Below are 23,453 nucleotides of genomic sequence, written 5' to 3' on the forward strand. Positions count from 1 at the left end.
TGGAGCGTATTACAACTTACTCTGCGGGAGTGGAAATAACTACATCATCCAACACGGCACGTATTATTCCTATCATCTAACTATGCATACTCCATTTACTAGGATAGTAAGAACAGTTAAGCCAGTCTTTTAAAACTTGTCCTGAAATATCACATTAGGATATAAAAATAAATCATCGTGCAGATATTTATTTCCCTATCTTTGCTGTTTAATCAAAGGAAGTTAAACTTCTGCTGACCAAGATTTATCTAATGTGTCAAGCATATATTATGGCTTATACCAATCCGTTCTATTTTGGAGATGCCACTCCCGTGCTCACTAGACTGGGAAGAAAGCCCATGAGAAATGAAAAAACTAGTTTATATATATACATATATATAACAGATTGCTTCTATGTGGATTAGTATTATTTCTATCTGGGATACTAAAGGTGCTTTACAATGAGTGTAAATTAGAACTACGATGAGTACCTATAACCAACAGCATAGCTTTTAGGGAACCTGCTTGTTTATTTAGGAAGAAAAGACTTGGCTAAAACTCCAAGTTTATTCCCTCTGCATTTCTCTAACAATAGTGCAGATCTTTTCAGCTTACAAAGCCATACATAACCAAACTGAAGGCAAATACTGAAGCCTTCAGGAAAGGACCTCTATGGAATTGTATACTTAAGTCTAGTCATTTGCCCTATAACCATGTACCAAATCAACAGAGTAGATGATATCAATTAAGATTCTGAAATAAATTAGATCAGGCAGGAAGAGTCATCAATGAGGACCGGAATTTTAATCAGTATTCAAAATATAAATTCTAGAAGTGACATTCAGTTTTTTAGGCAACTGATGCCAAAGTTATTAACTATAATATGACTGATAAACATTTAAAGTACAGGAAAAAAAATAATGGAAGTTACTTATACTTGGTAAAAAATGTAAAGTCTGAAGATTTTAATGGAGGTGATATATGTGTGTGTGGGTACACATGCACAACTAAACCAGGCAAGGAGTATTTTCTTATTTTTCTAATATCAAAAATTCAATTTTATACTTTTTAAATGCTTAAAAGCTAGATTTATTACTTAGAAACAACTTCCAAAACCATCTCTACAAATACTTCAGTATTTACTATGGTCCAAGTAAGTACAGTATTGAATAGGATAGACAAAGGTACATACAATCTGGCAATTATAAAACTTATAATTACAAAATTAAAAGCTCTTTATTCAGATTACATATAGACACTATGAGTGCTGACTGCAGGGCTATTCTGCCCTTCATGAGAGGCAAAGAATACTTCATGAAGGAATTAACAGCTAAATTGAGCCCAAAAATATTGAATGGAATTGGCAAGAGATGTGGAGAAAAAAAAAAGAGGAAAACAGAGAAAGGCTGGGAAAATAGCCTTTCAAAAGAAAAAAATAGATAATTGAGAAACTGGTAATTATAAGTATCAATAATTAAATTTGTTTTTGTTAAAAAAATACCATTGATTGAGATCCTGCTCTACAGTACCAGCCTTCTTACACACACTGCTTCTAATATTTACAACTTTTCATTATCATTATCCTCATTTTACAGAAGAATAAATTTAAGTCTTAAAGGGAATAACTTGCCTTGTCAGGGAAAAAACTTTAAATGACTTGAGATGGTTAAAAATTACTCATTATCTTGTCCAGAGTATCTTTCTGAGTTATCTTCACCTTTCTGCCTTTGTCTATTTTTAAATTTCAGAAATTACATATAATTGATACCAATGCAAATGATTATTTTCCATAGATATGCAAATAACTTTGTCCAGTAGAGCTGTGACTGATTTCCATCCTGCATGTGAAGATTTTGGAGTTTATTTTTTTTTTAAGTTTATTTATTATCAGTAAGAGAGAGAGAGAGAGAACATGTGTGCCCAGGAGAGGGCGAGGGGCAGAGAGAGAAGAAGAGAGAATCCCAAGCAGGTTCTGTACTGTTAGCACGGCACTGTCAGAACAGGGCTCTATGTGGAGTTTAACCCGGGCTCAAGCTCACGAACTATGAGATCATGATCTGAGCTGAAATCAAGAGTCAGATGACTGAGCAACACAGGCACCCCATCCAGCATGTAGAAAAAGCCAGTTTTGACTCTATTAAACAATTTTGTGTCCCATATTCCTGGTGGCATAAATATGTGTCTGCTCTCTGGATTCTCCTTGGAACTATTTTAACATCTTTAAGATTCCCTCATTAATTAATGAGTTACAGAATACCTCTGGCATATGCTTATAAACATTTTTATAGGTCATGATATTACCTTTTAAAAAAAATTATTTTTAATGCCTCCAAAGCACAAAGTCGGAATTTGAAGTTGGCAGGGGTTGTATATGGTTCCAAAGACAAAGTTCCTTCCATTACACACAGCTCACTCCCTTCCCTCCTTTTATTCTTGAATATTTATGCTAACACAATTTTTTCTAATACCTCTTATAAGGGTCTCACCAAATTTTTTATAGTCCATGAGCTTTAACGTACTAAAATGTCCAGCATGAGGCTACTTTCACTCTCTCACTTCTTCGCCTGTGATTCCTGAGTCTCTCGTGGAATGAAAAGGGAAAATAAAAATACCTTCTCTCATTCCAAGGCTTTTCATAGCCAGGCAACCACAAAAAGAAAGAATGAACCTACAATTCATGTCATTTAATGCTCTATCAGGCATAATTCAAGTCGAATCCCATTGGGCAAACTCTGGGATAATTAAAATGTACTGATATAATGAATAAGAGAAAGGTGGCGACCTGGGGGAGAACTTCTAAAACCCTTGCCTCCTGCTTCTGCTGATTATTCTTTTTGTTATGTTGGATTCCCTTTCTTGACCTCGTCTTTTTGAAAAAATTACAGATTGTTTCTGTTGAACAAAACTAATACCTAGTGGCAAACCTACACAATAGAAATTGGGTGGTAAATTTTATTGCAGTGAAAAATACCCAACAACATACAGGGCCACTGTTACGGTATTCATTCAGTTGACAAGGAAATTGTAAAAAATTTAATTTATGAACGAAGAAAAATCCAGTGCACACATTTGTATAAAAATGTACTTGTTTACCTGCTTAACAAAATTGACAGTGCGAAGCTTCCTTTGCATGTTACAGTGACATGTGTTAAAGGTATACACTTCTTTCGAACCAAACATTTACCCTTCGCCACTGGTGAAAGGCAACAAGATCTCTTTACAAAGTCTCGTCTTTTTCAATAAATTTTGCATGAAAACATGTTATCCTGGCACAAAGTTGCCTGCTGTCACATTCGAAGTGTGATAAATGTTTAATGAAAACAACACCACACAGCTTGGTGTCAGACAACAGCTATCACACAGCCCTGCTTTGATCCAAACAGACACTTAAAAGGAGTTCTAAGCACGCTCTGCACCACAGAACTCTATAACCTATATGCAAATAGGGGTAAATTAGCATAAATGACTTCCTGCTGCATAAAGAAATGAGGTAAGGAAAAATATGACAGCCTCTAAGAGTATGTAACTGCTGTCAAAACTCAGAGTCCAGCAGTCCCAAATCACTTCCAACATCTTCTGCCAAGATGGTAGGAGAAATCTCATCAACAGAAACTTAGTACATGAAACTCTACAACTGAAGACTCTGGAACATTGCCAGGTCAAAACCATAACCAACCTATATGTATGAAATGTGATTACTATGTAGTACTAGATTCCTTATGTTCACTGCTTGTAATACTTCTAGCTTTTAAGTATTGTTATCCCCATTCTACAGAAGAATAAATTAGGGCTCAAAGAGAATTCCTTGTTCTATAAGGAAAACAATTATAAATGATTTAAAATGAGTAAAAATTTATGATTTCTGCAAGTTAATTTAACTTTCCCAGAACCTAAATACCTTAGCATTCTTTTATATGTGGTGTGTGTGTGTGTGTGTGTGTGTATGTGTGTGTGTGTATAATTCAGACTGCATGTTCAAAGGCAGTAATTTCTATGAACAAAAAGTGTATGTTCCTTCTGTTGATGTGATTTCTGTGCTTCTAGTGTATAAAGACATACCAGAAATAGTTTTGATACTAGCAATATAATTTCTAAACTACATTGCACAGTAAGCTTTTTAATAAAAAATTTTATAAATAGGTAACATACAAGCTACATTTGAAACCCAATTTCACTGCTATCCCAGTGGCCTCTAATCTATTTCAGAGAGATTTAAAGACAATTGATTTATTGGGAGTCACTCTTCAATACAAGAAATTCCATTTAAAGATACTCCCTTTCCATCGCCCACCAAAAAGAACTGCTTCAGTTGTTCAGGAATGGCTTTGTATGTCCAGCAGGAAACACTTAACCTCTCTTTAAAAGCACAAAGCTTCAGAAAGTTATACAAAGAAAGAAAAGAAGGAAAGTATAAACTCAAATGTTGGAGCAAAATATTCCAGAAGTTTGATGGGCACATTTCTGAGAACATCCATCCATCCACTGAAAAGGCAATAAGGAGATAACTGGAAACCTTTTGTAGCAAGGAGAAGACACTCAGGAACACCGAATTAGATTGTTGGTGACTCCTAAAGTTCCTCAAATTAAGAAAGCATTTTACTTGGCAATACATTCTGATGAATAATAGATTTAAATCAAATCCATCCAAATCCTACTCTTAGGGATGGCACTAGGATTTAAAATAAATAAGAGAATGTCACTGGAGGTAGTGACATACCTATTCATAACAAGTTTTTCACAGAAGTCTATTAAAGATAACTATACTTTATGGAGTCTGACCAAAATGTTGCTCAAGAACGCACAGCATGAGTCCACAGAAGACTCAGATGCGGTGTACAATGTTCACAATCATCAAGTCAAGCTATAATTATGACATGCCATGACAAGTTTCTTATTTTTGATTTTTGACTCTCAGTTATAAAGTGCTTAACAAAATAATGGTAAGTGTCCAACTTCAACTCAATAACTATTACTAATAAAATCTGTTTTCATATTGCAAAGACATGTCTCTGTAAAATAAATACAAATATCTAATGACATGATAAATATTTTAAGATTTAAAACTTTGGGGGGGAAGCTAATAAAAACAAGAAAAATCTATATCAATGTTTAAAGATAAAATATTCTTAAAAACTGAATTTTATAAATGTAAAACCTTAAAAATTAACATCACTAAAACTTCTTGAAAAAAATGTAAGACAAGGTCCAGTTGGTGCCTTTCTTAAATTAGTCCTTCATACAGTGTTATAAGGAAATACACCTTTAGTCTCTATAAACTCCTGATACCCTTCCAGCTTTTATTTGGCCTTCCTTATTCAGTAGATTAATAAAATGAATAGATCCACTTAGCAACTATAAAATATATTCACTCAAATGTCTTGGGAATTCCAAGAACTATAATTAATTCACCGCTATATTTATAAAATACTTTTCAAAATTCTCTAATTCAGTATCTTTTTCCTCCAAAGTTTAATAAAAGAGCTCTTCTGTATTATTAGGCTCATTAATTTCTTCTTGAGCATTCCTTTCTTTCCTACTTTTATTTTTCCCAATTTAAAAAATTATACAATCCTTTACCATTATTGTTCTTACTCTTCTTACTTTGTACTGTATAAATGTATGCTCTATGTCATATCGATTTTCACATAAAAGTGATATTTTCAAACTGGATTGATAAAAACAAAGATTGTTATTCATAAAGAAGCAGAAGCATGCAAGGTGTTATTTTCTCTTATGTGAAGAAACAGCTCGGTTATTTAGCATACTCCAAATATTTGTCACTGGGTGGCACAACCATAACCAACTAATGTAGAAGTACTAATTATATGGTTTGTGGGTTTTTTCCTTTCTCTCCACTAGGTTTGAGTGTGTGTGTATGCGTGTGCGCGCGCGTGTGTGAAATCATTTGGCAAGAGACAGGTAATAAAATCACCAAAGAAATAAATTTAATCAAGAGCTAGAAATTTTGTTTTTATTAAATATACTTCTAAATAAACAGATGAAATGCTACTGTGGGAAAATAAGAGAGGGAGGGAGAAAAGAATCTTTTGCTAATGACAGATTTCTGGCCTGATCAGAGACAAATAAGGCACAGAAAATTCTTTTAGTTCTCTTTAGGTATTTTCTAGGGCAGTTTAAGAAACAGCATATCACTGTTCTCATCATATCATTATATTCTCATCATCAATGATTATGGATTACTAAGAAGTGAGGATAATGTACTCTTAAGAGGCAAGATGCTGTTGTCAGTAAACCTGAATTAGAAGTCTAACTGGGATTTACTAGCTCTATGATCACAAGTTTTCATCTATAAGAAGCATAATAAAAGTACCTATTTCATGAGGTTATTATGAAAACTAAATAATATATGTCAACTGCTTAGCAAAATTCTTGATACTTAGAAAATATATTTAAAATGTTAGAGACTTAGGGGAGCCTGAGTGACTCAGTCAGTTAAGCGTCCAACTTCGGCTCAGGTTGTGATCTCATGGTTCAGGAGTTCAACCCCTGCATTGTGCTGACGATCAAAGTCTGGATTCTGCTTCAGATTCTGTGTCTCTGTATCTCTCTACCCCTCCCTGCTCATGCTTGCTCACTCATTCGCTCTCACTCTCTCTCTCTCTCTCAAAAAGAAATAAATGTTAAAACCAAATTTTTTTAATGTTAGATACTTACTATGTACACTATAAATAAAGCATTTTGTTCATACTTCAGATAGATGTGATTATATCATTACCCTTCTTGCAACTTCACTGGTTTCTCACTGCCTTTAGTATTAACTCCAAATTGGGGGCACCTAGTTGGCTCAGTCTGTTGAGTGTCTGACTTCAGCTCAGATCATTACCTCACAGTCTGTGAGTTGGAGCCCCACATAGAGCTCATTGCCGTCAGCACAGAGCCAGCTTTGGATCCTCACTCCCCATCCTCTATGCCCCTCCTTGGCTTGTGCTTTTTCTCTCTCAAAAAAAGGGGCACATGGGTTGCTCAGTCAGCTAAGCATTCAACTTCAGCTTAGGTCATGATCTCACAGTTTGTGGTCTCGAGACCCGCATTGGGCTCTGTGCTGACAGCTCAGAGCCTGGAGCCTGCTTTGGATTCTGTCTCCCTCTCTGCCTCTCCCCTGTCTCTCAAAAATAAATAAACATTAAAAAAAGGATTAAAAATAAATAAATAAGTAAACATTTTAAAAAATTAACTCCAAAGTTAACATTACTTATAAGGTACTCCAGTAATCATCTCTCACCATTATTCCTCTTCAACTCTAAACCAAGCATCATTAGACTTTAGTTCCTCAAATATGTCATACCCCCTTGCTTGCCTCTAAGTCTTCCCACAGGAAGTTCATTTTTCTCATCTCTTCCTTCAACATATAAACACCACTTCTTCTGAGAGATCTTCCCTGATATGCTAACTAGTCTGCATCAACCAGCTTATTGCTCATGGAAATATCTTGCAACCACAATGTGTCAAGACTGACAATGAAAGCCAACATGCTGAGTGAGACTGGCCTGCTGGAAGGGTAAAAATGGCCCAGATCTGCTTACCTCTAAACTCTTTGTTATATTAGCAATGTGTGTGCTCATGGTTTAAGCTAGATGCTGACAAACTGCAACTTGTGAGCCAAATCTTGCCCATTTTTTTGTAAACAAAGTTTTACTGAAATACAGCCATATCATTCATTTAACATTATCTATGGCTACTTTTGTGTTAAAAGGACATGGCTCAGTAGTTGCAAAAGAGATATATGGCCTAGGAAGCCTATGGTATTTGCCATCTAGCATTTACAAAAAATTTGCTGTACTTGGTTTAAGCTGCTGTTGGTTGGGTTTTGTTACTGTGGCCAAAAGCATCCTAACTCATACAATGTTTCCATAACTTCCTAGTGAAACATCCATCTGATTTCACTGTAACTACTTACACACCTTCCCTTCCATCTATGCTTATTTTGCCATCTGCATGAACTCTCCAAGTAGGACTGGCCTATTATTATGTCCCTATTACCAACATAGTGCTTGATAAGCAGAAGGCATTTAAATATTGTTGACTGAACAAGCAAACAAATGAATGAATAAGTGTATATATCAAAAAAAATCAATATTTATTAACTAACATGTAGATTAGGTACTCTAAATGATAAAAAAAAGAGTATAAGATGCATTCACTACCCTGAATGGCTTAAAAAACAGGTTTAGGAAATTACATGTTAAAAGAAAAAAAAGAAAGATAAATTATTTCTGAAGTAAAGAAATACTACCATATTAAATGTGTACACTGACCTGAAAAAATCCTGATTTTAGATGATACCAAAAAGTAAGAATTTTGAGTCCTCAGGACTGACCAAGAGAGAGAGTATCCTGATATAACACCACTCTATATTATGGTCCACTAAAACCATGGAAATTACTGAATCAAGCTAATCACAGCTTTTTAACATCAGTTCCCAGAGCTCTGTAACTGACACCTATAGTTTTTTTTAATTTTTTTAATGCTTTTATTTTATTTTAAGAGACAGAGACAGAGAGTCAGTGGGGGAGGGGCAGAGAGACACAGAATCCGAAGCAGGCTCCAGGCTCTGAGCTAGCTGTCAGCACAGAGCCCGAAGTGGGGCTCGAACCCACGAACCGTGAGATCATGACCTGAGCTGAAGTCGGACACTTAATCGACTGAGCCACCCAGGTGCCCCTATTGGTTTTTTGACATTTATTTATTTATTGTGAGAGAGAGCAAGTGCAAGTGGGGGAGGGGCAAAGAGAATCCTAAGCAGGCTTTGCACTATCAGTGCAAAGTCTGATGCAGGGCTCACACTCATGAACTGTGACATCATGACCTGAGCTGAAGTTGGATGCTTAACTGACTGAGTCCCCCAGGCGCCCTGACATGTCTTGTCCATTCCCTTTGTTGAGATATAAAAAATAATGATGAGTACAACATTATCGTCTTGTAGAACTATCCTCTTGTTCAGTCCCTTGAACATAACCAACACTGAGTCTCACCTGTAGAGCTAGCTGGCCCATACCTTCAAGACTGATGTTAACCACAGGAGAATATTTTCTGAAACCACCCAACCTTCCTTTTTTATCCATATGCTCAATTTTCTTACCTTTAACATCCTCAAAATAATGTTTTATGTAATATTAATTCTGTACAACTGTATAATTATGCTGGTGAAGCAGAAGGCAAAAATTTAACAGCCAGTAAAAACCATATTCAGTCACCTCATAGCCATGTACTATCTAAAGTGTAAACCGAAAGAAAAACACAGAAAGAACAAGGGGCAAAGCAGTTCCTTGACTGACATAATTTATTCATTCTCAGTTCATATCTTCAGTCTCAGAAACCGACTCTATACCCTCTCTACACATCTATCTCCTCCTGTCTTCTTTTACCAAGAGATTTCTCCCATATCCTCACTGATCTTAATTCCACTCTACCACTCCAGCTAATGCAGCCTCCCTATCCTTATGTCCAGATACCCAACCCTATCTCCTCTCCTATAATATTCAACAGCCCTTAACACTAGAAAAAGACGGAACTCAGAATTTTGCAGGACCATAACAACTGGTCTATGCGCACTCATGATTGTGAGGTGATAAGAAAAAAGAAAGTCACATAATAATGTTATCCTTTTCCAAAATCCTCCACAAATTTATCCTTTAAAGGAATCTGGCAGATTTAAATAATATCACTATAAATCTGAAAATAAAAAATTAACAGACAACTGTTAAAATGGATAAAATGAATTCCATATTCTTTAATAAACTTAATTCTTCATTGAATCACGATCTCAAGGAACTGCATTCAAGACCCTGATAAGCTCTTTAACACTGAAAACTGATCTATTAAAGAAAAACATTTTTGTACTAAAGTATCACAGTGAATATACATGTGGTATGGAAAGACTCATAAAGGTGGATAAATTCTAAGATGGTCTACCTCATGTAATAAAAGACCTCAATGTCAGTCTTGAATAAAACAAATAAGTTATAATTTATACTACCAACCAAGGTTTTCTTTCTAATAAACAGTTATGAATGGATTCCACCGCCAAATGGACAAAGCAAGAATAACTGGTTCAATAATATCAGTTCTGGAAAAAATAAATTCTGGGCCTCACACACACATACACTCACACTAACACACACCTCTACAGTGACCAACTTCCATTCTATACTGAATGAGGTCTAACCCATAGTAAATCACACGGGTCCCTCCCTTTGTTTCACCTTTATCCTTTTCCCCTAACAGCTTTAAAATTAATAGATGTTTTTAATCATGAACTAGTCTTTAAATTTTAAATGCATATTCATGCTAAGAAAATTGAATATAGAACTTTCCTAAAGAATTACGTAAATTTTCCTTTATTGACATACTAAGCTTTGATAGTGCCATTTATTTTGTGTTTCTAAAGTTTGTTATGTAAATATTAAATGAAAAAAGGAATACAAAGGAAGAACAGTAAAAATCTGAGATAACCATTTTGATTTTATCCTTTCTTCTTTATCTACTGTCTTCTCCTCTTTTATCCACCTGAAACCTCAGAGAAAGAAAATTCAGTCTGAATTTTGCCATGGAATCAGAGTCATCACTGCTTAAGATTTGCTTCAACTTACCCACGTTTGATGTTGTGTAATTCCTTGTCCTTGCATTTGTCCTTCTCTTTTTCTCTTTTCTCCTTATCTCTGCCTTTACGTCGGTCTCTATCCCGAGACCGACTACGGGTTCTTCTGTGACTGGACCTTTCACTGCTTCGGCTGTGGGAACGTGGACGAGGTCTTGACCTAGACCTATATAATAAGTAGAGTTTATTACATTCATTTAGTGTATATTTTGTATTATAAAATACAAATATTCTTTAAAATTATCCAAAAGAAAAGGATTTAGTTTTAGTTACAGATTTAGTAACTGACTGTGAAGTAAGCATTGTATAGGATTCTTTATGAATAAGTACACTCAATTAAGATTACAGGAGGGAGAGGTGTCTGGGTGGTTCAGGTGGCTAAGCATGCTAAGCATCCGACTTTTCATTCTGGCTCAGGCCACAATTTCATAACTCTTGGGATCAAAGCCCCATGCTGATAGCAATGAGCCTGCTTAGGATTCTCTCTTTTTCTCTCTTTCTGCTCCCCCCTCCCCACCACTCATACAGGTATAGGCACTCTCTCCTTCTCAAAATAAATAAACAGTAAAATAAGATAACATGAGGGGTGCCTGGGTGGCTCGGTTGGGTAAGCGTCCGACATCGGCTCAGGTCATGATCTCACGGTCTGTGAGTTTGATCCCTGTGTCGGGCTCTGTGTTGACAGCTAGCTCAGAGCCTGGAGCCTGTCTTCAGATTCTTCCTTTCTTTCTGACCCGCCCCTGTTCACACTGTCTCTCTCCCTCTCTCAGAAATAAAGTTGAAAAAAATTTTTAATTAAAAAAATTAAAATATGATAAAATGAAATAAAGTTGAAAAAAATTTTTAATTAAAAAAATTAAAATATGATAAAATGATATAAGGGAAATATATGCTGTCAACTTTAAAGGAAATTAAGGTTTAGTCAAAAAGTGTTGCAAGTGTAAGTCTTAAAGGTTCAAATCAAGTCCTGATTACTCAAGTCTCCTCAGATAATATAACAAATCTAAATGTATCTAAGCTAATTTCCAAATATAGGGTCTTCTCTATCCCTACAATCTTGGCTTCCATAGCTATTCAATTCTTTTATTTCTAATTGTTACAACAAAACTATTCCTCTCCTCTACCCTCATCCAGCTATTCTTTGTATTAAATGTCAGTATTAGATAGAATATTCTATGGTTTTTTAAAAAAGCAAATATTTCAGATCCTGCCTTACCATACTGACAAGAAAGCCTCTACCAGACTGGTTCTCCTATTAAATACTATAAAAAACATGTGAAGGCCCTGGGTACTGACCAAAGGAAGGCAGATTCTATAAGGGGCCAACACTTGGGAAAAGAACAGAGAAACAAGACAGTTTCCCATTTTATATTAGCTTCTTTTCTGAGGGCAAGGCCAAGTCTGTGCCATGGAGGGCAGCTAAAACTCCCAATAGAAAACTTTAGGATTTCCACCAGAAAAACCAGTAGAAAGACTCAGGGCAACCACCACAAAAGGAAAATGAAAGGGGAATCCTGAAAGACTCAGAGGACATAGCCACAAATTCTAGATGTATACTCTACTCAAATCTTGGGCTAAACCCTACATTATGCATATGAGGGGAAAACTCCAAAGAGCTAAGGGTAACAGAACTAAAAACTGCAAATGCCTGCAGAGAGACAGGATTTCTCCAATTTTAATTCAACTAAATTTCCTGCTAAAACAAACAAAAAATCAATATTTTTTGAGGAATATAACAGAATCCAGACTTCTCAAAATATGACCATTTGCCACATCCAAGATAAAATTACTAGATAATATAACACAGCATGAAAAATGTGATCCAATCTCAAGAGAAAAGATAGTCAATGGAGATTAACCCTGAGATGAGCCAAATGTTAGAATTAGCACAAGGATTTTTAAAAAGTATAATTATGCTTGTAATAATTTCCTCAGCAGGAAAACTAGAAAAAGAAAAAATAGTAATCCTATAACTAAAAAATATAATATCTGACATTTAAATTATGCTGAGTGAGATTAAGATCTACTAATTACTAATAACAGAGATTAGTAACAACTGAGGAAAAAATCTGTATACCTGGAAATAAATCAATCAAAGTTACCCAACTAAAGAACTAAGAGGGAAAAACAGACTGTCAATAAGAAAAACAGATCTTCCAGGATCTCCATGACAATATCCAAATGTCTAACATAGTAAAACACAGAAGTAGAGAAAATAATAAAGTAGAGAGCAATTTTTGTGTGGTGGCTATAATTTCCCCAAATTTAGTGAAAAACGAATTATCAGACCCTAGAAGCTTAGTGAACCTCAAGATAAATATGGAGATCATGACACTGATGAAACTGATGAAAACCAAAAGTAAAGAGAAATCTTGAAAGCATTCAGAAGAACTTACATGCGGGGAGGAGAGCAACGATATTATTACTGCTGACTTCTCACCAGATACAGTGGAGACCAGAAGACAGGAGAACAAAGTTCGTAGTTAACACAGTGAAAGAAAACAACATTCAAATCAGAATTTCATATTTAGCAAAATATCTCTCAAAAACTGAAGGTAGAATGTAAACTGGTGCAGCTGCTCTGGAAAACAGTGTGGAGGTTCCTCAAAAAACTATCAATAGAACTCCCCTATGGCCCAGCAATAGCACTGCTAGGGATTTACCCAAGGGATACAGAAGTGCTGATGCATAGGAGCACATGTACCCCAATGTTCATAGCAGCACTGTCAACAATAGCCAAATCATGGAAAGAGCCTAAATGTCCATCACCTGATGAGTGGATCAAGAAGATGTGATATATATATATATATATATATACACACAATGGAGTATTACATGGCAATGAGAAAGAATGAAGTCTGGCCATTGGTAGCAAAGTGGATGGACCTCGAGGGAGTCATGCTAAGCGAAATAAGTCAGGCAGAGAAGGACAGATACCATATGTTTGCGCTCATAGGTCTAACAGGAGAAACCTAACAGAGGACCATAGGGAGAGGAAGGGGGAAAAAGAGTTGGGGAGAGAGAGGGACGCAATTCATGAGAGACTATGGAATACTGAAAACGAACTGAGGGCTGAAGGAGGAGGGGGAAGGAGGAAGGGGGGTAGTAGTAATGGATGAGGGCATTTGTGGGGAAGAGCACTGGGTGTTATATGGAAACCAATTTGACAATAAACTATTTAAAAAAATAAAATAAAAAGAAATCCTAGAAAAAAAAAAAGAAGAAGGGTTTTTAGTGGAGGAGGACATGATCAGAGGGCTGTGCAGAGAATTAACCAGCAGCAGGGTGGAGAAAAAAAATAATTAAAAGTAAAATACAGACACCTTTAAGGTAACAGAAAGAATAAACCATAATCATCAATAGTAGACCTGGAGTAGAGTAAATTCTAAAATAAGTTCTTTGGGATTAAGAGAGTGAAGACAGATGAAAACTTGGGACCTTTAGGAAGTAATGAAGACCACTGGAAATGATAAATATATGGGGAAATACAAAAAAATTCCTTTAATTTATTTAAAATACATACAGGTGCTTAAAGTAAAAAAGACAATATTTCACTGTAGAGTTTATGATGAAAGTAGATAGAATACATATCATCTCTATAAAAAACACTATGTAGCAGGTACATGGAGACCTGAGGTTTCCTCATTTCACATGAATGGTAAGGGTATCTATATAATCCTTAGAACAATCACTTAAAGAAAAATAAGAAGAAATATATAGCTTAAAAGCCGAAACATGAGCTAAACAAGAATTCTTTTTTTTTTTTAATGCTTATTTACTTATTTTGAGGGCGGAGAAGGGGCAGAGAGAGCCAGAGAAGAAGAATCTCAAACAGGATCCACACTCAGCGTGGAGCCAACATGGGACTCAATCTCATGACCCTGAGATCACAACCAGGAGATCACGACCTGAGTGACGATATGGAGTTCAACACTTAACCAACTGAGCCCACAGGTGTCTTTAAATAAGAATTCTTAAAAATATTCATTAATCTAAATGGAGGCTGGAAAAGAAATACAAAGAAACAAAAATCAGAGGAACAAACATAAAATAAATATGTATGATTATAAAATACATAAAGTACATAAAAATATACACACATATGAAATACATAAAATAGACATATATCAGATAGTAGACTTAAATCCAAATATATCAATAAATCCCTTAAATGTTAATAAATACCTTAAATAAAAGAAATTGTGCAATTGAATAAAAAAGCATCACACAACTACATGCTGTCTACAAGATATTTACTTTATATAAACAGATATAGGTTCAAAGTTAATGGCTAAAAACAGAGAATAAAACCTTGGATTGTGAGTAACTTGTTCTAGGAGTGTTCCACAGGATGAGCAAACATTTCTAATAAATTTTAACCTGTTAAACAAGCGATGTCTTGCAATCTGAGTAGTACATGAAACCCAAAGTCACATGATCATAACTCAGGCAATGGTAGTTTTCTCTCTCTTGCTGCAGGACTGTGTGTGATCATCGCCCATGTTCAGATGCTCAGTCTCTGGCCACAGTGTTTGGCAGAAATCAGTTATTTTTCATAATGTTGAAAGGTGCCCACAACTGGCACTAGTGTATTTTCTGCCACTTCAAAGCACCAATGGACATTCCTTTGCTTTTCCATACAAGAGTAAGCTTAGGAAGGCTTTGCTTCATTCTAGGTCAGGCTGCCTGCAGACAGAGACCCTTTACTCTGCTGCCTTATTGCCAGTTACATTAAATACAGTATATAACAAGAGTTTAATAACACTGTACTGTAGTCAACATCTATGTGAACATATAAAATGGCCCCTGTGCAGAAAGGGTGAAAAGAAAACAAAGGCTGAAAAGGTTGAAGGAGGAGATGATTACAGTGGAAGTGAGAAAAGAACACATCCAGAAGTACAAAGATGTATGCGAGTAGCCGAAATTGCAAGATTTTATACAAAGTGCACGTCTGTATCTCGTCTGCAGAGGAGGAGGAGGAAAAGGCAGAGGAATCCCTCACTTCAAATGAGATTAAGGTGATGTGTAAAATGTGGGCAACAGTGCAAAATTTTGTAGAAAAGCATGACCTCAATAAGGGTGTAGCAATGTGAGTAATGAGTCTGTTTAACAACAATTCAATGTCACATTTCCATGAAATCCACAAAAGGAGGAAAAAGCAAGTGTCACTGGATAGGTTTCTTGTTAAAGCTGCACAAAAAGATAAGATTCCATTGAGCCAACAGAGAGCAGGATTCCGTCAGTGATTGTGAAAGTTGGTTGTCCTACACAGTAACCTTCCTCTCTCAACTCCCTCACGTCAGCCATGAAAGTTTTCAAAGGTTAAGCTTGGGTTAATTTGTTTATTTTTCTTTATATTTTGTATTTCCTTTTTATTTCATATTATATTTCAGTATTGTAATCATTTTTATATGAATTTTTTGGGTTGTGGAATGAATCACCTGTGTTTCCTTTTGCTTACAGGGAAATTTGCTCTGATATACAAGTGCTTTGGATTACAAGCATGTTTCCGGAATTATGGTCACAAATCAAGGATTTACTGTATCATGCAAACAGTAAACACAGAAAAGCTGAAATGAATACATTAATATCAGATACACTAGACTTGAGAAACTAAAAGGAACCCCCACCCAAAAAAATATGTCATCACGATCATAGGATCAATTCATAAATAGAAATCATACAAAATATGTTTATCTGACTGCAACAGAACTGGAGTTTAAAAACAATAAAACATCTAGAAAAAACAGAGAAAAATTAAATACTCTTCTGAATAATTAACTGATCAAGAAAGAAACCACAAGAAAAATTAGAAAATATTTTTAACTGAATGACAATTAAATACAACATAGGAGAATTCATAAAATGAGTTAAAGCAATATTTAGAGGGAAATCTCAGCTTTAAGGGTTTAAATTAGAAAAGAAGAAAGGTCTAAATTCAAATATCTAAAGTTTTATCTTAAGAAGCTAGAAAAAGAAGACGAAAGTAAATACAAAGTAAGTAGAAGGAAGGAAACATTAAATATTGAGGAAAAATCAATAGAATGGGAAGCAATAAAGAAAAATAGCCAAAATCTGGTTTTCTGAGAATATCAATATATTTGGTAAATCCCTAGCTAGACTGACCAAGGAAAGCAGAAAAGAGCAAACACAAATTATTTCCCCCAAAATAATGTGGACGACAGAGAGACTGCATAAATTAGTTCTGAGTATTTAGAACACATGTAGGTCTTGAAGAGAATTACATGGATTTCAGTAGTAGTAATGTCTTTCCTCTTTCATCCCTAATTGGTTTACTCACTGAATGAAAAGCAGTATTATCCGATATGGTAGCAAACTTTTTTTAATACGTGATTTTTGAGAAGTTACAATATTTATTGCTAAGCATGTCAACACAGGTTATTATCCTAATTTACAAAAATAAAATGTCTCTTTAAGTTTGATTACTCCCGCTCTTGATTGACATAACTTCTTTCGACATAAAGGTTTTTTTTAAGTTTACTTATATTTTGAGAGAGAGAGAGAGAGAGAGAGAGAGAGAATTCCAAGATCCCATGCAGGATCCACACAGTCAGCACAGAGCCCAATGCGGTGCTCCAACTCACCAACCATGAGACCGTGACCTGAGCCAAGGTGGGATGCTTAACCAAATAAGCCACACAGGTGCCCTTCGACTTTAAGTTTCAATTTATTCTTGTAATTTATTTCCCCCACAAACGTCAGTTTATTCATTCTAATCAAATCTTCTATATATGTGAATTTATAGAAATTTTAACAGATTATTCTAAAATCTTTGAACAATAATCATATGTAATTTAAAGTTTTCTATTAAAAGAAAGTTGTGAAAATAAAAATAGAGGGGGGCCTTTTTTGTGATAGTCTCAGCCAATATACATATACATTCTTTGTATATACACGCAGGGTATATTATTTTAATTTGGTTCTACATTTTTCATGAATGAAATGGGATTCTTGCAATTAGTTTTCACTTAACTAATCAAAATGTGGAGTAACAAAAATAAGTGAGTTAATATTATTTTAAACTCTACCAACAAAACTAAGAGTTCCCTTTTTCAGTGAATCTTTAATATAAGCTCATGTCTTTTGTCAGAAAATAGTTTGTCAAAAATGTGCAATAATTTATAGATTACAAATGAGGTAGATCTGGGTGAAATCACTGTATCTTAAAAAACAGATGTATCTATTATTAATATACTCAAACTTGTAGAAGTATTAAGTTAAAAAATAAAGAATTCCTTATATAGTAGTGTCCTTAAACAAGTTATTTCCTCTCTGGGCATCTGTTCCCTTATCTACAAAAAGGCAATAATAAGTATTTTCAGGGTGACCTAAATGAATTGTGAGATAGCAGACAAGTGATTCGGGAGCGGGCAGGCAATTAGAAAGACATAACTGAGGGATGTGCTAATCTGAATGAATGAGTAAAACCTGAACCAAAGTATATTAAGTATGTTTCCTTGATACTACAGCCAAACCAGTAAAGAGAAGCATTCTGATTTTGACAGATCTTTACAATCTTAAAGCTGGCATAAGCATTAATTAAGTTTCAATATATTTCTTTTATAAAGGAAGGTAAATAGTAATAATCTTGGCCAGTAATCCATGTCTTCACATGAAACCCACGGCGGCCAAATACAAGAACTTCACAGATTTGCTATTAACAGAAAAACCATATCATCTATCATAAAACTTCTGAAGGATAAAAGTGGATATTTTTGAGAGTTAAGATGGACACTATATCATAGAAAACATGCCTAAGTTGCTACTTTCCCAGAGAAACCAGAAAGCATGATCACTCTATCACTGTCACAGCAAAGCTAGATGCTACAGTTAGAAGCATTTCATAGCAATTACTCTCTGCCTACCCTCCCCATAGCACCTACTTTTCCAACCTCCATTCCTCCCATAATACCCAATTCATAAAATAAACACAATGATCTCCAAATTCATCTCATGGTTTCCCTAACACAAAATTCCACTGTAGAAAACCTATGCCTGTCATTCTCCAAAACATCTTGCTCATTATTCACCGTATGTCAATACATGCAACCCATGCCATTTTGGAAGACTCTCCTATAAGTGTTGCTGATGTGGCTCAAGGAACTGTAATAGCAATAATAGAACTATACGTTAAGCCATCCATGATGTCAAATCTGAAGAAAGTAGTAAGTTTTAAAATATCACAGTATACAATATAACTACTGGGCCTTTCTCTCCCTGTCTTAATGTTTGTTATTTTAATTCTCATATTATAGGCCTCTTAAGTTTGCTTATAAGCCACAAGAAACAGAAAATGACTCTGGAGAGAATACACGGAGGAAAGATAGTAAGTCCAAAAAATAGGCAAAATAACATTACTAACAATTGTTAAAAAGAACCACAAAATCAAAGATTGAAAGTGAATTAAGCTGACTTCTTAGTTGTCGTGAGAATTACATTATATAATTTTGAGTAAAATACACATCCCAGACATATGAACAATCCCATTTACTTTATTAAGTAACTTTAACTATGTATTTGAAGGATCTCCATGAAGAAGAAAGTAACAGATCAGAACAAAGAGATTTCCTACCCTGACCAAACAAACAAAAAGTTAAACTACACTAAAATTTAAGAGATTATTTGTCCCTCATTCCTTAAATAAATAGCCTTCTGATAAATCACTCTAGAAGTCTTACAGAGTACTATAACCAAAATGGAGATATATTATAAGCAAAGAAACATTTGATAAAAAATGTGGCATTCTAGAACACACAATATATAAGCAATAAATGGACAGCAAGATGTCCTATTATACCAGATAAATGCTTTCAATATCTACAGAATAGGAACAATCACCATAACATCCCTACATAAAATGAATTACTGCCCTCAAAAACCAATTCGTCAAGTTTCTTAATTGGCTAATAAGTTCTAAACACATGTAATCAAAACAAATATCCTAATACTTTATCTTTCAAAAAAATAACTACAATACTTCAAGTAGTCTCTTAAGTAGAGTTCTATAAATAAAGACTATATTTACCATAAAGTAAAACTGTACTTAAAATTAAATTTTAAAATTATACAATGAATAAATTAACATGAATTCCATGTCAGGATGATGTTTGAACATGGATATCTACTTTCACCCCCAACTGAAATCCAACTAAAAGCTAACAACAAGAGGAATTTTTTTAAAGGATGTACACACTAGAAAAGAAATATACTATAGAAAGTGCCCACTGGTGGCTTGGTGGTGGAAAACAACTAGAAAACAAAATGCTCAAGCTGAGGGTGCCATAAAACAAGATGACATCAAAGGATCTGAAAAAAGGGCTTAGCTTTTCCCATAAAGTTCCCCATTTATTAGAGAAACTTCCATCCCACTGTATTAATAATGTAGGTGCCACTCAAGAAACCTTGTAAGTTACCTAAAACCTTCAGTCTATTCACAGAATTGCCTATTACTGCAGATCCAGGAAAATTCTGCACATTATCATGAACAACAACAAAAAGAACCTAACATCCATACAAAGCGACTGCAGTTGAGCCTCGAACAACATGGGTTTGACCTGCGTGAATCCCCTTACATGCAGACTGTTTTCAATAACGGCATTTCGGTGTCATGAATGTGTTTTCCCTTCCTTATGGCTTTCATAGCACTTTCTTTTCTCAGGCTTATTTTATCATATGAATATAAAACATAATACATATAACACACAAAATACGTGTTAATTGTTTAGGTTATCAGCAAGGCTTCTGATCAACAGTAGCATATAAGTAGTTAAATTTCAAGGGAGTCAAAAATTGTAGTGGATTTTTGACTGAGTAGGGGATTGGCATCCCAAAAGTCAACCATATAAAAAAAGAAACAAAGTGGGGTGCCTTGGTAGCTCAGTCAGTTAAGCAACCAACTCTTGATGGTTTGGGCCGAGATCATGATCTCACCATTCATGAGGCTGAGTCCACAATGACAATGCAGAGCCTGCTGGGATTCTCTCACTCTGCCCCTCCCCCACTCCTGTTCTCATTCTCTCTCTCTCTCTCTCTCTCTCTCTCTCTCTCTCTCTCTCAAATAATAAACTTAAAAAAAATAAAACAAACTTAGAATCAAATTTTTCAGGTGAGGCAAATATACTCCATAAGAACACCCAAGAAGCAGAGGAAGCTATAACCTAATACTCCAACATTAAATAAACGTAGTATAGAATAAGAGATGTAGTGTTAGTGATAAAGATTCAAGAAAAAGAAAACTTTCCAAAAATAAAAGTAGCAAAGACAGAAAAAGTAATAGAAAGAAGGGGCAGACGATGAACATTCAACTTAACTGAGGCTACAGAAAAGAAAAAAAAGGGGTGACAGAACTAACATTATAATATAATCCAAGAACACTTTTGGACCTAAAGGAATCTATATATGTAGAAAGGGTCCACTGTCTATCTGGGGAAATGGATAAACCATAGTCAACCACAGTCATATATCTTGAGATATATCCTGATGAAGTACTGTATATTAACAATAAAGAAAAAAATACGCTGATCCAGTCACTAACGATAAAATAAAGTCATATTGGCATCAATCTTCTCAAATGCAAGATAAACAGCAGGACGATGATTTAATTTTCTTTAAGGAGCTTAAGGGGGAAAAAAGTGGTTCACAATGTTATATCTAGTCAAATTATCCTTCAAGTATCAAAGCTATAGAAAACAAGTGATAAAAGTACTAATTTATGTTAGACTCTAGTAAGTCAAGAACATGCTAAAATTTCTAGGTTAAGCCCACTAAAAGCAAATTAAAAGAATGTAAGCTAACAAGCTAATAGAGAAGTAATTGCAATAAAATTACACTAAAGAAGCTAAGAAGAAGTGGGGGGTGAGGAAAATGGATTGGAACAAACAGAAAACAACGAAGACAGATTTAAATCCAAACAGAACATTAATCAATAAACATAAATAGATTAAGTAATACAATTGAAAGAAAAACATTATCAGACTGAAAAAAGCAAATTATAGACACCTTTCAAAGTAAATACATTAAATTTAAAACAAAGAAAGTTTGAAAGCATGGGGAAAAAATATCACACAAGCACTAATAAGAAGAAAAATGGTAAAATTATATCAATATCAGTAGACTTCCAAGTAAAAAATACTGGTAGAAATAGAGACACTGCATGATGATGAGGTCACTCCAAAAAATATATAAAACAATTCTGAACTTGCAAATCTACAATCAGGATTTGTCTATGAGTTCTGCCAGTAAGTGATAAATTGAGCAAATGTGAAAAGGAAAAAAAGAAAAGGGAAGATATAAACGATTTAAACAAATGGCAGTTTAATTCACCTACTTAACTGCATTCCAAAACTACGTAATATTCATTCTTACCATGTGCATCTGCAGTATGTCCTAAAATAAACCTCATGATGTGACATAAATCTAATCTCAACACATTTCAAAAGTGAAAGGTGTTCAGGGGCACCTGGCAGGCTTAGTCAGTAAAACATGTAACTCTTGATCTCAGGGTTATAAATTCAAGCTCCACATTAAGTATAGACATTACTTAAAAATAAAAATTGGGACATGTGGGTGGCTCAGTCAGTTGAGCATTCAATCCTTGATCTCGGCTCAGGTCATGATCTGACGGTTTGTGGGCTGGGCTCCATGCTGAACACTGAGCCCGCTTAAGATTCTCTCCCTCTGCCTTTCTCCCCTGCTAGTGCTCATTCTCTCTAAAATAAAATAATAATAATAATAATAATAATAAGTTAAAATTAAATAAAAATTAGAGAATAAAAGGCATTCAGATTTTGTTCTCTGACTACAGTGAAATTAAGCAAGAAAGAAATAAACAAAAAACTAGAAAACCCTCCAAATGTTTGGAAATTAAATAATTTTTCCTATGCAATCCATGGGAAAGATGAAACCACAATGGATATTTTTTAAATATTCAAACCAAATAAAAACTAAAATTTGACATATCAAAAATAATATAGCTAAAACAAAGATAAAAATGTATAGCATTAAAAACACATAATCAGAAAATAATAAAAGATAAAATAAATAATCTAAGCAGCCATCACAGAGTTAGGAGAAAAAAACCTAGAAAATTATACTCAAAAAATGTAAAGTAATAGAAATAAAAGCAAATATTAATGAACCAACGATAGTTGATTTTTTGAAAAGACTAATAAAGTTGATAAACTCTCAGTGGAAATGACCAAAAAATAGAAAAACCACAAATAAAATAATCAGTACTATAGTTAAATGATCTTTCACACACAGGGATGTTAAAGGCTATGAGAACAGCTGTCTCATCATTAACAACTAGAAAAGCAAACAAAATGTATTAAACTATTTCACACATTGAACAATAGGGCAGCACAAAACTGTGATTACCCAAGAAAAGGCAAACAAGGAAGGGAAACCTAGGATTGTCCCCGATTTACTGCCTTGAGAAGTTTCCAAGCCAGAGAGCAAGGAAAGGGAACCCAAACAGAGCTTCCTTTGACTTGCTGACTTAAGGAGATAGAGATAGATCTTCAAGGAGGCCAACACATGGCTAGAATTTGCAAGGCATCAAAAGGAAGTTGGACAGGGGGGGTCTGGGTGGCTCAATAGGTTAAGCATCTGACTCTTGATTTCAACTCAGGTCATAATCTCCATCTCACAACCATCAGGTTCCATGTAGTCTTCTTAAGATTCTCTCTGTCCCTCTCCCTCTGTCCCTCTCCCTCTGTTCCTCCCTCACTCTTGCCCACTTGCTCTCTTAAAAAAGGAGGAGGAGGAGAGAGAGAGACGGATCCAGAAATCTGCTAAGGACTCCCCTGTATCTTCTGACAAGTTCTGACCTTCAGAT

At 34.9% G+C, this 23,453-nt stretch overlaps 1 protein-coding gene across 1 annotated transcript in view; it reads right to left on the reverse strand.

Annotated features, from left to right (window-relative positions):
* The window catches only part of RSRC1 (arginine and serine rich coiled-coil 1), a 395,751-nt gene that overhangs the window by 282,183 nt on the left and 90,115 nt on the right, over positions 1–23,453 (reverse strand). Inside the window, exon 4 of the mRNA XM_029939988.1 lies at positions 10,590–10,763. Coding sequence (XP_029795848.1) covers positions 10,590–10,763 — 174 coding nt within the window. The remainder of the gene's footprint in view (positions 1–10,589; positions 10,764–23,453) is intronic.

This window comes from Suricata suricatta, chromosome 5 (assembly GCF_006229205.1).
Source record: "Suricata suricatta isolate VVHF042 chromosome 5, meerkat_22Aug2017_6uvM2_HiC, whole genome shotgun sequence".
Classification (NCBI taxonomy): Eukaryota; Metazoa; Chordata; class Mammalia; order Carnivora; family Herpestidae; genus Suricata; species Suricata suricatta.